At 37.6% G+C, this 17,925-nt stretch overlaps 1 protein-coding gene across 1 annotated transcript in view; it reads left to right on the forward strand.

Annotated features, from left to right (window-relative positions):
* The window catches only part of LOC145670458 (platelet-derived growth factor receptor alpha-like), a 184,311-nt gene that overhangs the window by 17,092 nt on the left and 149,294 nt on the right, over positions 1 to 17,925 (forward strand). The window contains exons 2-5 of the mRNA XM_081739165.1: positions 4,331 to 4,458; positions 11,300 to 11,465; positions 14,641 to 14,768; positions 17,265 to 17,394. Of these exons, the coding sequence (XP_081595291.1) occupies positions 4,331 to 4,458; positions 11,300 to 11,465; positions 14,641 to 14,768; positions 17,265 to 17,394 (552 nt within the window). The remainder of the gene's footprint in view (positions 1 to 4,330; positions 4,459 to 11,299; positions 11,466 to 14,640; positions 14,769 to 17,264; positions 17,395 to 17,925) is intronic.

The raw sequence follows: 17,925 nt of genomic DNA on the forward strand, positions 1-17,925 counted from the left end.
CCACGTAACTCAGGTTGGTGTGTGTTCTTTTTTACTTGTCACTTTCATAGCATACAAGTTGAGTTGAATTAAGTTTAGCGTCTCTTTCAGCAGCGAGGCTATGTGAGACGTGGACCTACTGATTAACGTGGAATCCGAACCACATTTTATAGCACAGATGTTCGTAGGAATTTTGTTTATGACATTTAAGCATGTAGTGATATTACTATGGCACATAAGCTTTGCAGGCTCATTAATCAGTAATTCTGTACACGGTTATAGGCAGGCGCCAAGAAAATATGAGTCTAGAATGTATTAGCAAATAATTAATAAACTAATTATTATTTTTGAACGATTACATCTCAAGGCAGACTTTCACTTCGCTTGTCTTGGTTTGTTTACATCGAAAAAACGCTATATGAGACGTAGACCTACAGGTTAAGGTGGAATCCAAACCACCGTAATGCGTTCAAATTTCAAAGTTCTCGCTCCGAGACTCGAGATCGGGATACCTTATGTCAAAGGCGCACGTACTAGCACCTAAAGGAGAGGGGAAGGCTATGGGTGTTAGGTTTACCCTAACGGGCAAAGCGAGTATGGATCGGTGGCTCAGTGGTAGAGTGCGCACCTCTGGTACGAGGATCTCTGATTCGATCTCAGATAAAGATAATTTACGGTGGAGAGCATTGTGCCTGTGGGTTTTCTCGCGGTTTTCCCGTTTCTCACATACTCTTATTTAACCAATTCTTCCTTATTAATACAAGGGGCAATTTAAAAATTTTGGAACTTGGACATAATTATTTATTACCATAATACAGGCACCCATTCACTTAATCACCTTCAAAATGGGCTCCAAAGGAGTACACACATTTGTTCCACCGCTCCTGCCACTGCTGGAAACAACGCTGAAAATCCTGATGTGGTACGTTTCGAAATTCAGCCGTCACGTTCGTTTCGATGTCTTCTACGGTGGCAAAACGGTTACCTTTGAAACCCTTTTTGATCTTGGGGAAGAGCCAGAAATCAGCTGATTTAGCACCAGCAAAATTCCGGGAACTTTTAGACTGTACCTCGTATATAAAAGAATGTCCATAATCGAACTTTCGTATTGAAATAAGTCATCTAGAATTGGAGTAAAATTGCTACCAAATTTTCTACACAAATAGAACTCCACTAGATCTAATCGTTTACAATGCCTTTTTGTTTTCGATTTTCAACTCGAGGAGAAGATTGAGGATTTGGACGTTCAAAACTATAGAGAATTTCAGAAGATCATTAAGTTGGGTAACTCAAAATAGTCTATTGTAAAAAAAAAAAAAAAAAAAAAAAAAAAAAAAAAAAAAAATGAAATGAAATTTTTGAGTTTTACGTCCCACGGTTATGCCGGTTAGGCTAAAGGAGACGGTGATGATGAGAGATAAATGAAATGGTGGAATGAAGAAAGTGGGAGGAAACGGGAGAACCCGGAGAAAACCCACGCGCACGGTGTTTGTCCACTACAATATTCACTTGGCGGGATCAGGGTTTGAACCCGAGACCCCTAACACCAGAGGTGAACGCTCTACCATTGAGCCACCGCGGCCCCAAAATAGTCTATTGTGTTACGGGTTGTATACTTTTCTCTCCGAACCGAGATTTGTGTTAGTATTAAATATTAGGAAATAGAAACAAATGTTAGGTGCTTGAAGTCTACTATACTTTTTTCCTAGAACTGATTCATATTCTAGCCTTATCGTACGGAAGTTTTGTGCATATTACGGATATTGCATACGCATTAAAAAAAATCCCAACGTAAATGTAAGTATAACTTCCTTAACATGTGCTAGAAAATGTATGTATGGTGAATCTAGAATACAATTACAGAGCATATGTTATGAATTTAGACATGTAGCGTATCAAGAAAAACATTCAAATACTTTTAAATGAAAGTATAGTATATGTTCGGACAGGTATCGTCTTCTACACGAAGCGCAGTGGCTGATTTGTTAATGTGGTGCATGTATTGGATACGATACATGGCTGGAGACGAACATTTTCTGATATATTTTGATACCGTTCAAAGACCTTGTTTCGTAAGCGGCACTGAAATTATTATTATTAATAATAATAGTTTTGAGCGTTGCAAACCAGCTTTCAGGTAATAATATAGCGCTCTGTAACATGTCAACATATAACTGCATAAGTAAAATGTGAAATAATAATACTAATAACGAATTTTATGACATTCTCAACTGAGCAGGTTAAGACTGTTAGATGATTGAACGAGTCACAGAGCAACTTGGTTCACGACTTTTGTCCAGGTCATCCGCGTTTGGATTTCGCTTATCAGACTCGTTTTTGTGCGATGATTCAGACAGATTCGGCGGCATAGTCATATCCGATAACCCGGATAGATTCGGCCGCCGAGTCATATCTGATAACCCGAACAGATTTGGCTACCAAGTCATATCTGATGACCCGGACAGATTCGTCTGTCCAATCATTCCCGATGACCCGGACAGATTTGGCGACCCAGTCATACCCGATGGCTCGGACAGATTAACCTGCCCAGTCATACCTCATGACCCGTTATAATAAAAAATATAAGCTCTGACATTACTTCAGTCTTTTATAGTAGATTTTTATGATGTCCATTCCTCGACCTGCAATATTCAAATGTTATTTTCGCAGTCTGACATTTATGAATCAAGCTACAATGTCTTTATTATTTCAACAGAATTTCGTGTTTATTTCTTTTACCACACTGAAAATTCATTAAGTAATTTTGAAAACACAGACTATACAAAAAGTTTTAACAGAAGAGTATTTGGGAATCTCCTATATCCTATATTTTACACACCTTCCTTAAATTTTGACGATTCTCATAAGTGAAACATGCAGTTCTTCTTTTCTGTGAATCTCACGTGCTTATACTCTGATAGACCTTGCAGTTATCTTTCAGTGTAATGCTTTGACACACAAGAAGAGAGCAAGGAAAATGTGGATTTAAAGAGATGAGAAAGAGAGATAAGAAGAAGAAGAGAAAGTTGTATATTTGTTGGAATTATATTAGCAAACTCATAGCTATTCTCCATTTATATAACGATCCGGATTCCGGGTCTGGTGAATGAAGGTTCACGAATTTTAAAAATTTATAGAAATAAGTTCATTTAAAATCTTGATGAGAAAGTCAACATTGAAATAAAAATAATCAATTTTCTAAAATACTATTTTCAAAATAATGTATTTAAAATTTCACTTAATTTCACTTAAAATATACTGGAGACAAAAATAACGATAAAGACAAAGATTGACAGATAATTCCGTCATTAATTTAATATATTTGTTATTGTATGTAAAAACAGAAACAATAGAAATGTCGCCACTGTCTTCTATCAAAACACTAAAATTTCAGCCTACTCCTTGTTCTCTCTGCGTAGTTTTCTGAGCATAGGAGCAGCCAACTGTGACGTCACAGTGTATCCTATTTGAAGTGATTGCTACACATTGTCACTACTAAGACAATAATAATTTCGAACTGTTTAATAATTTACAGTAACTTAACAGTCTCGTTCGTACTTATATATCTTTAACCCTTTAATTGGCAAGCATTGATAGCATTATCATTACCATATTTAGTTTGTCTTTATGGTTGAACCATGTCTTCTTGATCATAATTTCATAATTTTTAAAGTAATTTTGTACTTTGCTTACAAAATACAGGATGTTTATTTCAAAGCAACACTGCGATAACATAGGTCTTGTTTGTTGCTACTGAGCTGCATTGCCCTATTATGGTCAAATATCATAAGAATACTCTCAGTAATTAGCAGCAGTTTCATTGAAAAACCTTCCTAAGAACAAGAAACCCACAAATAAACAAAGTAAAAGAACTTTCGCGGAACGTAGGAGATAAAGCGTCTACAATACTAAATTAGACTGCCCCTGTTGACGAAGATTAGACATATCTAAACAAGCGACCCACAAATCATGTATTCTATATGAATATGGTATGAAAGCAATAATGCCAATTAAATGATCACTGAAGTTATAATTCGTGCGGATAAGGCAATAGAATACGATGTTGCTTGAGAGTAACAGTGCCAAATAAAGGGTTAAACTTTGATAAATGATCTTCATTATGTTCGTACAGTGATTTTAACTATTTATAAATTTTTTATACTAAAAATCATGTAACACTAAGACAGTGTTGCTGAACTAATACTTGCTAAACTAGTGCTGCCCACAAGACTAGAGAAATTTCCAGTCTCGCGGGTAACCCTTATAAACAATTTGGAATTTTGAATAGTTTTTGATAGTTATGCAATATATATATATGTTTAGTGCTTATTTTCTTTTCTGTTCATTCCAGCTCAGAGTTTTCCAAAAGTTACTCCAAATGTGAATGAAGTAAAAATCAATCCAGGAGAAAATCTCACTTTAAAGTGTGAAGGATACCATCCAGTGGAATGGAGCATAAAGAATGGAACGTTTCCTAAGGTGACGTCCTACGATTTATATTATTATTAGTATTATAGAGATACATCTTCTTAGGAAGAATATTTTAAATATATAACTAACTCTGTGGCCTATGGAACCCGGAGGTTCAATGCCGCGTTCACAAAAGCTCTCCACTGACTTCCATCCTTAGTCAACTGGATCTACTTTGTATTCCTATTTCTGCGACATCCATCTTAATATTTCACTCCCATCTGCGCTTAGGTCTTCCTAATGGTCGTTTTCCGATTGGTCTTCCATTCAAGACTTTGAAAGGGTTTCTACTTTCTTCCATTCTAGCTGCATTCCCTGCCCACCTAAGCCTCCTAGACTTGACGACCCTAACAATGTTGGGTAAACCGTATAAATTATGTAGATCCTCGTTAGGAAGTTTCCGCCATTCCCCATTCCCGTTCCTCTTAGGTCTGGATATTCGTCTCAGGATCTTGTTCTCAAATACTTTCAGTCTATGTTCTTCCCTCAGAGTAAACGACCATGTTTCGCAACCATACAGAACAACAGACATGATTATCGTTTTACATATTTGAAGCTTCAAATTCCTCGATAGAATTTGCGACAACAAGAGATTTTGAACTGAATAATAACACGAATTGCCTGCATTTATTCGATATTTAATTTCTTCGTGAAAATGATTTTCGTATCTTTATATTGATCCTAGATATTTGAAAGTATCCACTTTATCAAAAGTATTATTTCATATTTTAACGCATCCATAATTTGCCGTACTATGATAGCGACGAACTTCCATCTATTTAGTTCTTTCTGCATTTACTTCTATATCCATATCCCTGCAACCATGTCCCTGCATATTTTAAAGATATAGGCCTACACTACCTTATACAATATTATAAGTCAAAATGATGAACCCAATTTCAGAATTTTGTCTACTTAACCTAATAAACATATGTTAATGTGAGACATGCGCTTCGAAAGATGAATTTTCAAAGTATACTTTTTACGCAGTTTTCACTTTCTACCGCGAAGAGTCATCAGCGATCAGTTAAAGAAAATAGCGTTGATTGGAGAACAGAGATATTTTCTTTGAACTTGATTAACCCTTTCCGCACGGGAAATTTTTAACATCTTTATAAATCTCCACCAATCTTCAACCGCAAACAAAAGAAATACGCACTCTCGTATGGGATTGACGCATCTGTACGACTCATGTAACCCACAAAATTGTAGCGAGCCTTCCCCGGCCGAAGAAATAAAATGCAACACAAAAATATATAATTATTAGTGGTTGTAGGTGGTATCTGCACAACCCGCACAATCGTGCGGGTACGTTCCGAAAGGTTTTCAAATGTAACAAGACTGTGATTAGAGTGCACATCACTTGACTTCATGTGGAGTTTTGTAAAGGATCATGCTTACGTACTACCACTTCGTAACAATACTGGATGATCTGTGTGTCCTCATCACAGTAGCCTTGCTCATACTGGCCGCAATATGCTACAAAATGTTTGGAAGTAGATTGACTTTCGACTTCATGTATGCCGTGTTACGCGAAGTGCTTACATAGAACATTTGCGGTATGTTTGAAGAAAACTTTGGCAATTTACCTTTCTTAACACCCCCATGCCGTAAGCATCGGTGGACCACCGATGGGCAAGTAGTAACATGTCGCCAAAGATTGGCGGCCCCGGAGCGACGATTCGCGGTGACCTCACTTCCGTTTTGAAAATTATACCACCAGCGGCAGAGACGCGACGAAACCTCAATGAACCACAAAATTTCCCCCCTAAAATATGTTAAATCGCCTCTATGCTTGATTTGTTTACATAGAGGTAAGTAAAAAACAATAAAAAGTACCTCGGGATGGGCTCGAACCAGTAACCTTAAGATCACTAGGCATGTGTTCTTCCGACTTTTCCACGAAGACGATGAATAAAGCCCTGCTTATAGAGGTATAAATTGTTGAGTTCTTTTTATTTTGGCCAATCAGAGTGCGCCTTTAACCGTGTATATTCGATGATAGTCGTTTGGGATCAGATAAAATGCATTCGGCATGTAATTTTATATCAAAATGACGCGCATCTTTTTACTTTATTTCATAGTTCTCTCATATTCACTTTCGGTTGCAATCTTAATTCATACAATTATTGACACTCATCTCAAGATTTTTCACTTCATGATGTAGAGGCAGGGGTTACTCTTGACCCCCAGAGCTCACTTTAGGAACAATTTATCAGGAAAAAGTAATATATAATAATAACCGCATGACTGGTGATAGTTCGTGTTGGTCCCTTCGTGATTCTCCACGACGAATCGAAAAAGCGCGAACCAAAATGAAGTTTTCGCTGCTACGTGGTGGTAACTTCAACATCCCGACTCTAGATACAATAAAACCTCTCTAAACCGGACAGCCGTGGGGAAGCAAAAATTGTCCGCTATAGAGAGGTGTCCGTCTTAAAGAGGTTTCCATGTTATCTTACGTAAATTAGTAAAGAAGGTAATATGCAATTAGAAAAAAAATATTTTTGCATGAATCACGCATTTACGAATATTACCTACAACAATGTTACTGTACCTGCATTATCCTCCGTCATGTATGTTCGAGGCACAACATGGAAATAAGATGTTATAGTTCTCTCCACTTTACATTTATCACTACTTACTACGTTTTTAGTATGTCGCTTTAATTTGTGAGTTAATTGCAGTCCAGTAGTGTCTTTTTTGAGACAATATGCATACCCGCGGGCAAAAGATACTAAACTTGTCTTCTGCTTAGTTAGAGATTCCAGCGGGACAGTAGAATAACGTGTTATCCCAAATGGCGGGCAACTGTCAATCACTTTTGTGGCTAAAACAGCTTGGGTGGGAGTGGAATGCAAGTAAATGACATGAGAGTGTTGTTAAACAGAGGTGCTTCGTCTGAGTTGCTGAGCAGATAGTTGAGGTGGCAAAATGTTGTCACAATACTTCCTTGGAGACACGTATGTGAATTACTATAAATGTATTTTTACTGTACTTTTCAACTTGTTTCTAGAGAAAGTGTCCGTAATACGGAGGTAAATAATATACAAGACAGAAAAGACTGTCCGTGTCCGTACTAAGAAGTGTCCGCTTTAGAGAGGTTTGTCAATATGTTTTTTTTTTCCTATTACAGTGTTTGGGGATTACAAAATATGTTCGTTACAGGAGGTGTTCGCTTTATAGAGGTGTCCGTTATTAGAGGTTTTACTGTATCTGTTTCGACTCGACGAAACCCTGCCGGAAGTGGCACACTAGCGGCAATCCTTCGACGCGTCGCTGTATCGACGATCGGCATTTACCGGCAAATGGACTAGGTGTTGGTGACTTTTACGGCATGTTTACGAAATGTTTATTACATTTCTCAAAAAAAAAAAAAAAAAAAAAAAAAAGAAGGAAAGAAGTCGGGTCTATCATTTTGACTTGCCCTGAACATTATAAAGGTATGCAATACAATATATATAATTGAAATTGGCTCCCATCTCCAATCTTTCTTTGTAGCGGTATTTTGGAAAATACTGGAACACAGGTCCAATTATTATTTTTAATGAAAAAATTATGCCTAAGTTCATTCTCCTAACCACGTGTTTGTAAGATACTATATTTTGACATAGATTTTAAAGCTCTTCATTGCTCCTTAGGATATTTATCTCAAACAAGGTGATAGAATGAAAACCTAGTTTCAGATATACAAATTTTATGCAAAAATTCATTTCAAACGATTGAATAGTTTTTCCGCTTTGCGATCTCGATCAAGCTAAGTTTCATTATTATTATTATTATTATTATTATTATTATTATTATTATTATTATTATTATTATTATTATTGTTGTTGTTGTTTTGACTTTGTCTGTAGTACTATTTCAAACTTGGTTTATAATTAATGTAAAATTTTGTACTACGAACACAGCTGTTAACATCTGATACTTAATAAGGTTACTTGGAGGTGATTAAGCTTTGAAAACAAGTTTTAATTCAATTTGGATTTATTGTAAATTTAAATGTATTACATAATGTATCGATATATTTGGTATTATTATGAAAGTGGCTGAGTGGTTGATATGTTTTTTTTTTTTTGAAGTGAAACTAAACCTATTGTAGTTGAGAGTTATTTGTCTTTGTAGTGTTTGAAGTATTGTTCAACTTTATTTCAGACTTTGTGTTGGACCGCCAGTTTTTTTTTGTTTCTTTTAATATTCTTTATTTTTACATGCTTTTTCTTTAACTTACAAAGGTTCAACCATGTCCTTAATTCTTGCAGCCTTAATTTAACTCATTTCCAGACGTCATACAATGAGGAAAGGGCTTTCCCACCCAATGCATTGTTGACTACCTACTTTCTTGACTGGTGAGTACTAGAATCGATATGGGTATGTAGAGAACCGATAGGCTCTCTTTACATTACGAATACGTTGGTTTCGATGTCACAAAGTCAGGTGTGTTTGAACAGGAGTCCAAAAACAGATCGACAGTCCCGACAGTGTTGTAGTCACTTTTCGGGTCACTGTGCGCCACTGGACAGTCTTAATGTAGATATCTTTGGGTATGTCCTCATCTCCTAACTCTGCGGTGCAATTCTATGCTGCATATTAATCATGAAACCAGTCCCATTATCCAGTAGGATACTCACAAGAAGTGACAAGAACCGGCCCAGAAGCACGGATTGCTTACTTGTGGGGGCACGTATCTCCGGAGACCGACTTGCACGTCGGGCATTATGGGTATGGGGAGAACGTGAGGACATGCTAATTTCCCAATATGCAAACTCCGATGGTCACATTTGAAGTTGTTACAGTTCTCAGGCCCCAAAACAGTCAGACACTGCTGATCGCTCTCGGCTATTTCGCTGCATGCGTCAGTTGAACTTGGTTTGTATGCTTTCGTGTTTCAAGGAACAAATTGAACTGTGCCTTCCCCATAACACTCTCCTAGCTACGGGCCTGCTGCATATGACAACTAAGCCCAAGAGTGGGTTCCAACTGGAACCAAACCAAGCTCAGCTGACGCATAGGTCGAAATAGCCGAGAGCTATCAACAGTGTCTGGCCGTTTTGAGCTCTGGCACTGAAACAACTTCAAATGTGACATTGGGGTTTGCATATTCGAAAACTAGCGTTTCCTCACGTTCTGTCACGTTCATACAATGCCCAAGGGATCTGTCAGTCACCGGAGATACACGCTCCCACAAGTAAGCAATCCGTGCTTCTGGGCCGGTTCTCATCACTTCTTATGAGGATTCTACTGGATAATGGGGCTGGTTTCATGGGTAATATGCGGCATAGAATTACGCAGCAGAGTTAGGAGATGAGGACAGACGCAAAGATTTCCACAGTAATCCTCTCTAGTGGTGCATGGTGATCCGAGAAATGACTACACTGTCGTGGCCGTCGATCGGTTTTTGGACTCAAACACACCTCACTTTGTAACATCGAAACCAACGTATTCGTGGCCTACAGAGCCTACCGGTTCTCTACATACCCATATCGACCCTGGTGCTCACCTGTAAAGAAAGTAGGGAGTTACTGGAAATGCCCTTTTACACAGTCGTCACATATGTTCGCGGTGTTTTTCCATTTCCCATTATTCCGACACGTACCAAACTTTTAGAACCCCGACACCTGTCACATTCAGTGATGTTTTGTGGACGATATCGTGTTTCCCTCACCACTTGAGTTCCAGAATCACTTGTCGCACAAGAGATTAATCTGAGAACATTAAATTGCACAATCTTCTTTGGTTACAGTTGCTATGTTTGTTGTACTACTATCTGACATGACAGTAAACGAGGATAATGGGGAAGACTTCAGAATACTATTTTTGAAATTTGGTTGCAGGCCAATTTAGTGGTATTGGGAAGTAAGTTAAACAATGTCACCTTCTCAATATTTACGTTAATTAAAAATTTTCAGCGCCTTTATCTATTGCTTTAAGCGTTTAAGATAAATGGTCCTCCCTATGGTGTTCACAGTAGTGTGAGCCAAGCTTATAAGACAAATTGTAGGTTGGACGTCGCTCATGCACCATATCGATCGTCAGTCTCCGCAATTTACATAAGATCTGGATCAGCAAGTAATGAAAACATGTCGACCGCAATAGAAGCGCTCACGAAGTATGAACCACGTACGTCTTGTCGCTATGTCCTTTAAACTTTCTGCATCACTTATGCATAAAGCCATCGCTTATAAAATTCTTATCGTAAGACCTACACATTCGATGATGAAGTAAAAACGACGTAATTGTTGATTAGACGTCGCCCACCAACATATTGATCGACAGACTCCGCCATTTGTACAAATTCTGGAGTAGCGAGCCGCGAAAACATATCGACTGCAATTGAAGTGCCCGCCAAACGTGAAATGTTCATGTTGGTAAGACCTGTAAATTTTCTACATCATTCGTGCATATAGCCATTATTTATAAAGTTTACGCCATGAACCTTACTTATTCGGCGATGTATTGCAGCTATATTATGCCCGTGCGCCGGGGAAAATCGAATTATATCACGCAGTTCACACTAGGCGGGCGCTCCGATTCCACTGAATATGTTTTCATGATCGGTAATCCACAATGAGTTAATGACAGAGTGTGTATATCAGCGTGGTGGGTGGAAGACGATATCCAATGAACAAGTTTGTTTTTATCCCCGTCTTACTTTATCGTATAGAGGTTAAAACAAATAGTCGTTGTATTACGTCCAGAACTGACTATGGAGTGGTATAATTTTTTGTTACTGGACGACTGCTGGTTACTTATTACTGTGATATTTTTATTTGTAATTTAGTTATTCTTATGTATTTTACATTTATCTTATACTACGTAAATATAATTTGAAGTATTTTTATATGATTAGGATGTCTCTGCTACCATAACGACTAGAATGGATCCAAAGGCCGCTCATCCGTACATATCCGTTTTGCTGATTAAGAACGTTACTTCTGTGGACAGTAGAACTTTCACCTGTAAATACAGGAATGAAAGTGTTGCAAATGGTGTAAACATGGATGTAATTGTTGAAGGTATGTTAATATCTTATCATTAATATCGGTCAATTTTTCGTCAAGTATGTTCCCTTATATATTAATCCACCGTGGACTCCTTTCTATATTTTGTCGTTTCATATTTTCACGCTGCTAATTATTTGTTGTTTCAATATTTTGGCACCTATTTTCTGACACTCAAATACAGATACTTAATAATTTAATGGAAATAGGTAAAAGAAAGATACAGCTTTCAGATTAATGTGGCGATGGACCACTTCTCGCTCTCAGAACAGCTCTGATGTGACGTAAATTGGAATAATAGAAGTCGTGAATATTAGCATATTCAAAGTTTAATAACTACATCCAAGGGCGCCCATGTTGTGGTTTCCAGGGGAGGGTAAGTTTAAGAGACATTTCAAATCTATTGGGTTTTCGATCTTCCGAAGTACAATTTTCTCTAGAGGGGGCGAGCCTTCTTGATGGGCGCCCTTGACTACATCTAAAGATGTTATTACCGAAGAGCTTAACAGTAAAAGGTTTTGAGTATGAGATTCAATTTAACATCACCTTGCATTATCCAACCTATCCAGTGTCCAAACATGAACGTCGCGAAGTAAACGTTTTATTGACGAACTTTTCAGTAAAGATGTTGTGGAAGAGATTTTTAGCTTTCTTTATACCTAGGCATATCATTGTGCTTTTCGGTAACCAATAATGATGGCGCTAAACGGCTTGTTCTTAATTATTCAGAAATTAGTGAGAACGTTGTAGTAACTGAATTGTTTTCAGTTGCACATGCTAAAGCTACTAGCCAACATAGGAAAACAAACAATACATTTTTTTTTTTTTGACAAAGATAGACAAAGTTTGATTTAGCCGATGCGACTTTTCTCAAAAGCCTCAATGATTAAGATTATGCTACAAAACATTACATGTGTAGATTACATGTATATTTAAATATACTGGTGTGCAAAACTTAAGGACGAAAGTAACTTTTGCATGCTGTGTTATTTCTAAGTGGCGTAGATCGGTGAAACTTGGACCATACGTAAAAAATAGTGCTGCAGTGTGATACAGAAAGCAAAAAGAAACACGCGATCAGAACAACAAGAATGGCACTTCTACGCAGAAAGAAAAACTTACACTGAAGTCACTACGACTCACAATGGCCACCTGGCATCATACAAGAAGTGAAATGTTCTTTCGAATGATGTATCATCACCACGGACAGCAGTGCATTCTCTGCAATGTGCTCCCATGCTGTTCACAAAATTGGTTATAAGTTGTTCTTGTATGGCATTCTATTTCTCTAAAAGCGCTCTTGAAAACTGCTAGATGGTCTATGGTGCATGTGAATAAGCTGCAAGACGATTCCGCATAGGATCCTAAACGTATTCGATGGCATTCAAGTCGGTAGAACAGGCAGGCCAATCCATTCGCAGAATATCCTTTCGCCCCAAGAGTTCCACCACCTGCACTGTTTGATACGGTTGTGCATTATTATCCATAATGTTGAAACTTGGACAGACTGCATCTCTGAGAAGAGGTATGTTGACAAGGAGTACAACGTCATAAAAAAAAAGCATTGACTGATGCATTTATTGTTTGAAAAATTGAGATGTCGGTATGCCCATGCAACATTATACTTCTCCAAACAAGAACAACGGATCAGCAAAATAATTATTTTCAAGAATGCTTCTGACTTCATTGCGTCTTCTCACCTCTCGCCAGATGAGTGTACGTTCAGAATCATCACTCAGGTTGAATCTGTTTTCATCGGAGAAGCGGACGCGATCCCGCCCCTCGTTGGCCCATTCCTGATGTTCCTGGAACCACCGCAAATTGTGCCGCCAATTCGCGGATGTCAATCAAATATAACAGAATACAAAGAGACCATCCCCATATGGTTGACACGCACTGTGAAGTGTAAGATTGGGCTCCTTAGAGTCGTATTAAATGTGCTTGCAATAGCATCCATTGTTTGACGTGGGTGCTTTTTTGCCTGTTGAACAAGAGTGTCGAGTTTTGAGAATAAGTGTGTGTGCTCACGACCGGGGATCTCGGTATATATATTACCACTAAGGTCTAGCGGGAGGTCCGCAGGACTTTCCCTGGAACATTTTGGAAATTGACCCTTCCAAAGGCACTTTTAGGTATCATCGAATGAAAATTATTATTTTTTCATGTTTGTTTTCATTTTCTGTCTTTTTTTCACAGTGGAAAGTATGTATTCTTGAATGAAATTATGGTGGCGTAACCAGGAAGGCTCTTGGCTTCTAACATTCTATCTTCTGGTCTAAGCTGTCGTTAGATCGTTTTGAACGCCGAGTATTTGTGATATAAGAAGTATGAAAATACTACCTGGAGATAACATGGAGAAACACTCGTTCAACTTGTCAGTTAAAGAATTCTCAGCACCACGATTCCGGATTATTTTTATAGGTTTTATGTCTCGTAAAGTCTACCAAACTTTATATAACCTCTCTGCGTTCTACGTTAATATCAGGGCCTACCATCATTTAAGAAATGCAACGAAATATTAACATTTTCCCTTTTTTCTTCTTTTCTTCTCTTTCTTTTTCTTTTCTCTTCTTTTTGTGGATGCTGAGCATCCCCACAATATTTCTTGGGAGTGCTCGAGCACCAGAGCATCCCTGGAGTCCATATCCCTGCTGCTGCACATTGTAGCGGTGATTCTGTCCTGTAGTTAACAGTTGTCCTCCACCATCTCCCTTGCGAACAGGATTGCGTGTGGTTCGAAATGCTTCCCATGAACGTGAACCAAATACAATTCAAACTTCTAGGCAACACTCTTCACACTTCATCGATCTTCCAGTTTTCCGATTGTTCTTCCTAATGTGAAGTCAGCCAAATGTAGTCTCCGGGCCATATTATTGTTACACTCTACCACGGTTCACGCCAACAACTTTCTGACTGACACACAATCTCGTGCCTTTCTTTCAACTGCTTCGAGTTGGAGGAGCAAACCCATTCGGTGCCACGGTCATGCTGACACCACACGCAACGTTACTTCTTGTGCACATGCGGGAGACCTCTGGCAACATGTTGCCGGGAAGTCATTCATTTCCAACGAGTACACAATACAGTATTTTATGTTGCATTATTTATCTCGTCTTTAAGTTTTGCACACTATTATTATAGATTGCATTTACTAAAATAGCATTATGTAATTATTAATTTTCTATTGTAGAATTAGGACCATTATTAGAAAAAAGTGGAGAAATAACCATAAACGTTGAAAAGAATGGAGATGCTATCCTTCCTTGTATAAGAAGATTAAAAGATGTTAAGTTAGAGTTATTCCATAATAACACGAAGGTAAGGATAAAGAGTATTTAGTGTATGTTCTCTATCGTAAAGAGGGAATTTTGTGAAGCACAAATTTTGTTTCATTACTATATATAGAAATGTACTTGTTAAACAAGAATTTTAGGAATGATCAAAAAAAAAAAAAGTATCAAAAGATTGAGACCTTCGCAAGTATAATTAGTTTTTGAATCAGGAGCCACAATTTTTTTTAACGGGCCCTAAATCGAGTTTTCGTATTTTCTACAGAATAAGCCCATCATACTGAATTAACTGATAGTTTGGGTTTGGCTACACTATATGTACTTCTCTAGATATATGGCGCACAGGGACATTTATGATTGAAATATATTGGATCTTTTGATTTAAAAAAAAAAAAAAAACTATTAACACACACACAGATAAAAGTTAGTACAACCATTATGGTTTGCAGATTTTTCAGTATTTTGACCTAGAGTCAAACTAATTTTAGAAGAACAAAATCACGATATAAGGGTACTCTCATAATCTTTAGGTATCAAATTGTATTGCTTCACTTAAGCAGTATTCATCATCTAACGTCACGACGCCATCTAAAATCAAATGACACGCTATCTGAGCTTACATCACCATATAAAATCATATCTGTGGTCACCAGCAAAAGTAGCTTGCTCCTGATTGTAGTAACTCCATTAAGTCGGATCTAGTACCTTTGCTAGTATCTCAAATGCCTGGACAGGTGCGCTGTGTTTGGAGCATGTTGTCCAGTGAGTACCATATATCAATGACATTATAACTTGATGTGTGTATAATGTATTATTTCACTATATTGTAATATTTGTGTGGGTAGCCTAGCCCTTCACCCTAGCTAGTCCGGGATTCTAGCTCTTCATCTAATTTATTTTACAAAATTTTACAAAATAGTCTTTGTGTCAAGATAATACATTTGATTTAAGATAATACAAAGTTAATATCTTAAATCTTCCCTATGACCAGAGAGGTGAAGGAAGGAATGTTTTATACGAGAACCCCTTTAAGTCATGGCAGCCTCCAGGGTATCTTGCAGCGACTTCAGTATATGGTCCCTTGTAACTTCCTTAGCTCATAGTAGCCTTGTGAGGTTCGGTTTGTGTTTAGGAATTCCCTTCGCTCAAGGCAGTCTCCAGGGATTTTAAGCAGGGTAGTACTTCTTCGTCCAAGATGACCTCCGGAGCAGGTATAGGTTAAGTGATCAGTGGCCCACTAATGCCTCCGTCTTCTTTGGGTCCACTTTTATAGGCCATTTCTGAGTGGCTCGTTCCTCTTCGGTTCCCGTCGTGCTGTTCTTCGTGTCTTCCTGGTTTTGTGTATCGTCTGCTGCTCTGATGCTTATGAACAATAGCACGTGTTGTTTGAATAAGATGTACTCACGCTGTAAAGTGGAGATTTTTACTATATATTGCATGTAAGAAGAAAGAACTGACCATACATGAGTTAAAAATGACTAAAATTAACGGAAAATACGAAATCTGGAACAATTGAACACAATAAGTTCGTAAATTTTTGTCTCCATTCATAGACATACTCCAATATCCTGTCATTCGAACATCTACATATATTCTTTTCTACCGGAAAAGATCTTTTATATTACACTGAGTATGCATTAAAATGGAAGCTTTTAAAAATTTCGGACCTGTGGGAATTGGTCGTGGGACTGCCTGAGTAGATATCCAATGCGGTAACCAATTTTTTAAAGACTTTATTAACAGATTAATCATACAATCCAAGCTGTAATCTGCGAACCATCTGGTTACAAAACACAAGACACAATCTCAACTCTGCTAACCTTAGATTTCGACTGAGATAGTGCGTGCACTACCTGAACCAATGACTTGTAGGATCTGTCCTTTTCCGACTGATACCAACTTCTAACCATATCTACTGTAGTCACTAAATTTTGACGACGGAGCATTGTGTATACAGTGCATTTTTCGTTACTTTCTTAATATTTTCCTCATACGCTTCTCGAATTTCCTGGAAGTGGTATAGGTTCTTGCAATCTATATGGAGCTTCAAAACTACGCATATATCAAATTCAAAAGCATATTTCTCAAGTATAGAGGTACTAAACCATTTCGAGTGTGTTCCTCGTGCAAAACCGCTCACTACAATTCAGGGGGTCTATATGGCCGGTCCCCCCTAAAGTGTTACTAGCCCCCGAAAATTTTCATGGTAGGCTTACAAATTAACTATAATATGGGGATGAACTATAATATGGTTGGATTGGGCCTCCCCTAACTTCTATCGCCCCCCCCTACATTTTTGAGCTGGCTACCGGCCTGCTACAACATACCGAATTATGAAAGGTTGTCCAATGATGCACAGATTTTCACATGCATAGAAACACATTCTAAATGTGCTCAACAACCTGAACACCAGTCACACACATATACGGCAAAATCTAATAATGTAGCCATGTGGATTGCAGGTAGAATGATACAGACACTAGGTACTGAATAAACACTGACTTTTTAAAACACTCTCTTTCAGGTGAGTTCAGAGTATAGAAGTGGCGAAGGATATATTCTTAAAGATGGAACTTTTGAAATGAATAAGAGTTACCTTTGTCACGCTACATACGGTGCACGATCGGAGAATTTAACAATACACATAATGCCAGGTATGTATAATATATGTACGTATATAAAGTGGATATACCTATATAATTTAATTCTCTACAAGCTATATGATGAGTGAATTGTGGTCAATGTTCCACTAGCTAAATCTTCAGGATCATTTTCAATTAGGCACTACTACTTTTTTTTTTTTTTTTTTTTTTAAATAATAATAACGAGTTTAAGGTGGGACGTAATTTCAATTTTGATGTGTAGGATTTATTTATTTATTTATTGTATATTGAACACAACAGGTGTATACCCATTGACAGTATTCAGCAGTATTAATAAATGATTACATTACATAATATTTGTTCTACATGCTAAACTATGTAGTCAAAGTAGTGTTCTATACGTACATCAAATATATGTATTGTGCGGCATTTTATTTGGACGTTAATGCTATTATATATTGTGCACGTTCCAATAATACACGATATACAGGGTGATTTTTTTTTATAACTCTCGGATTTCATTTGAGTCTAGAATTTCTAACTGAAATCCGATTTTCATGCGGTTTGTGGCTACTGATCAAG

This window comes from Thermobia domestica, chromosome 14, assembly GCF_964235325.1.
Source record: "Thermobia domestica chromosome 14, izTheDome1.hap1.1, whole genome shotgun sequence".
Taxonomy (NCBI): Eukaryota; Metazoa; Arthropoda; class Insecta; order Zygentoma; family Lepismatidae; genus Thermobia; species Thermobia domestica.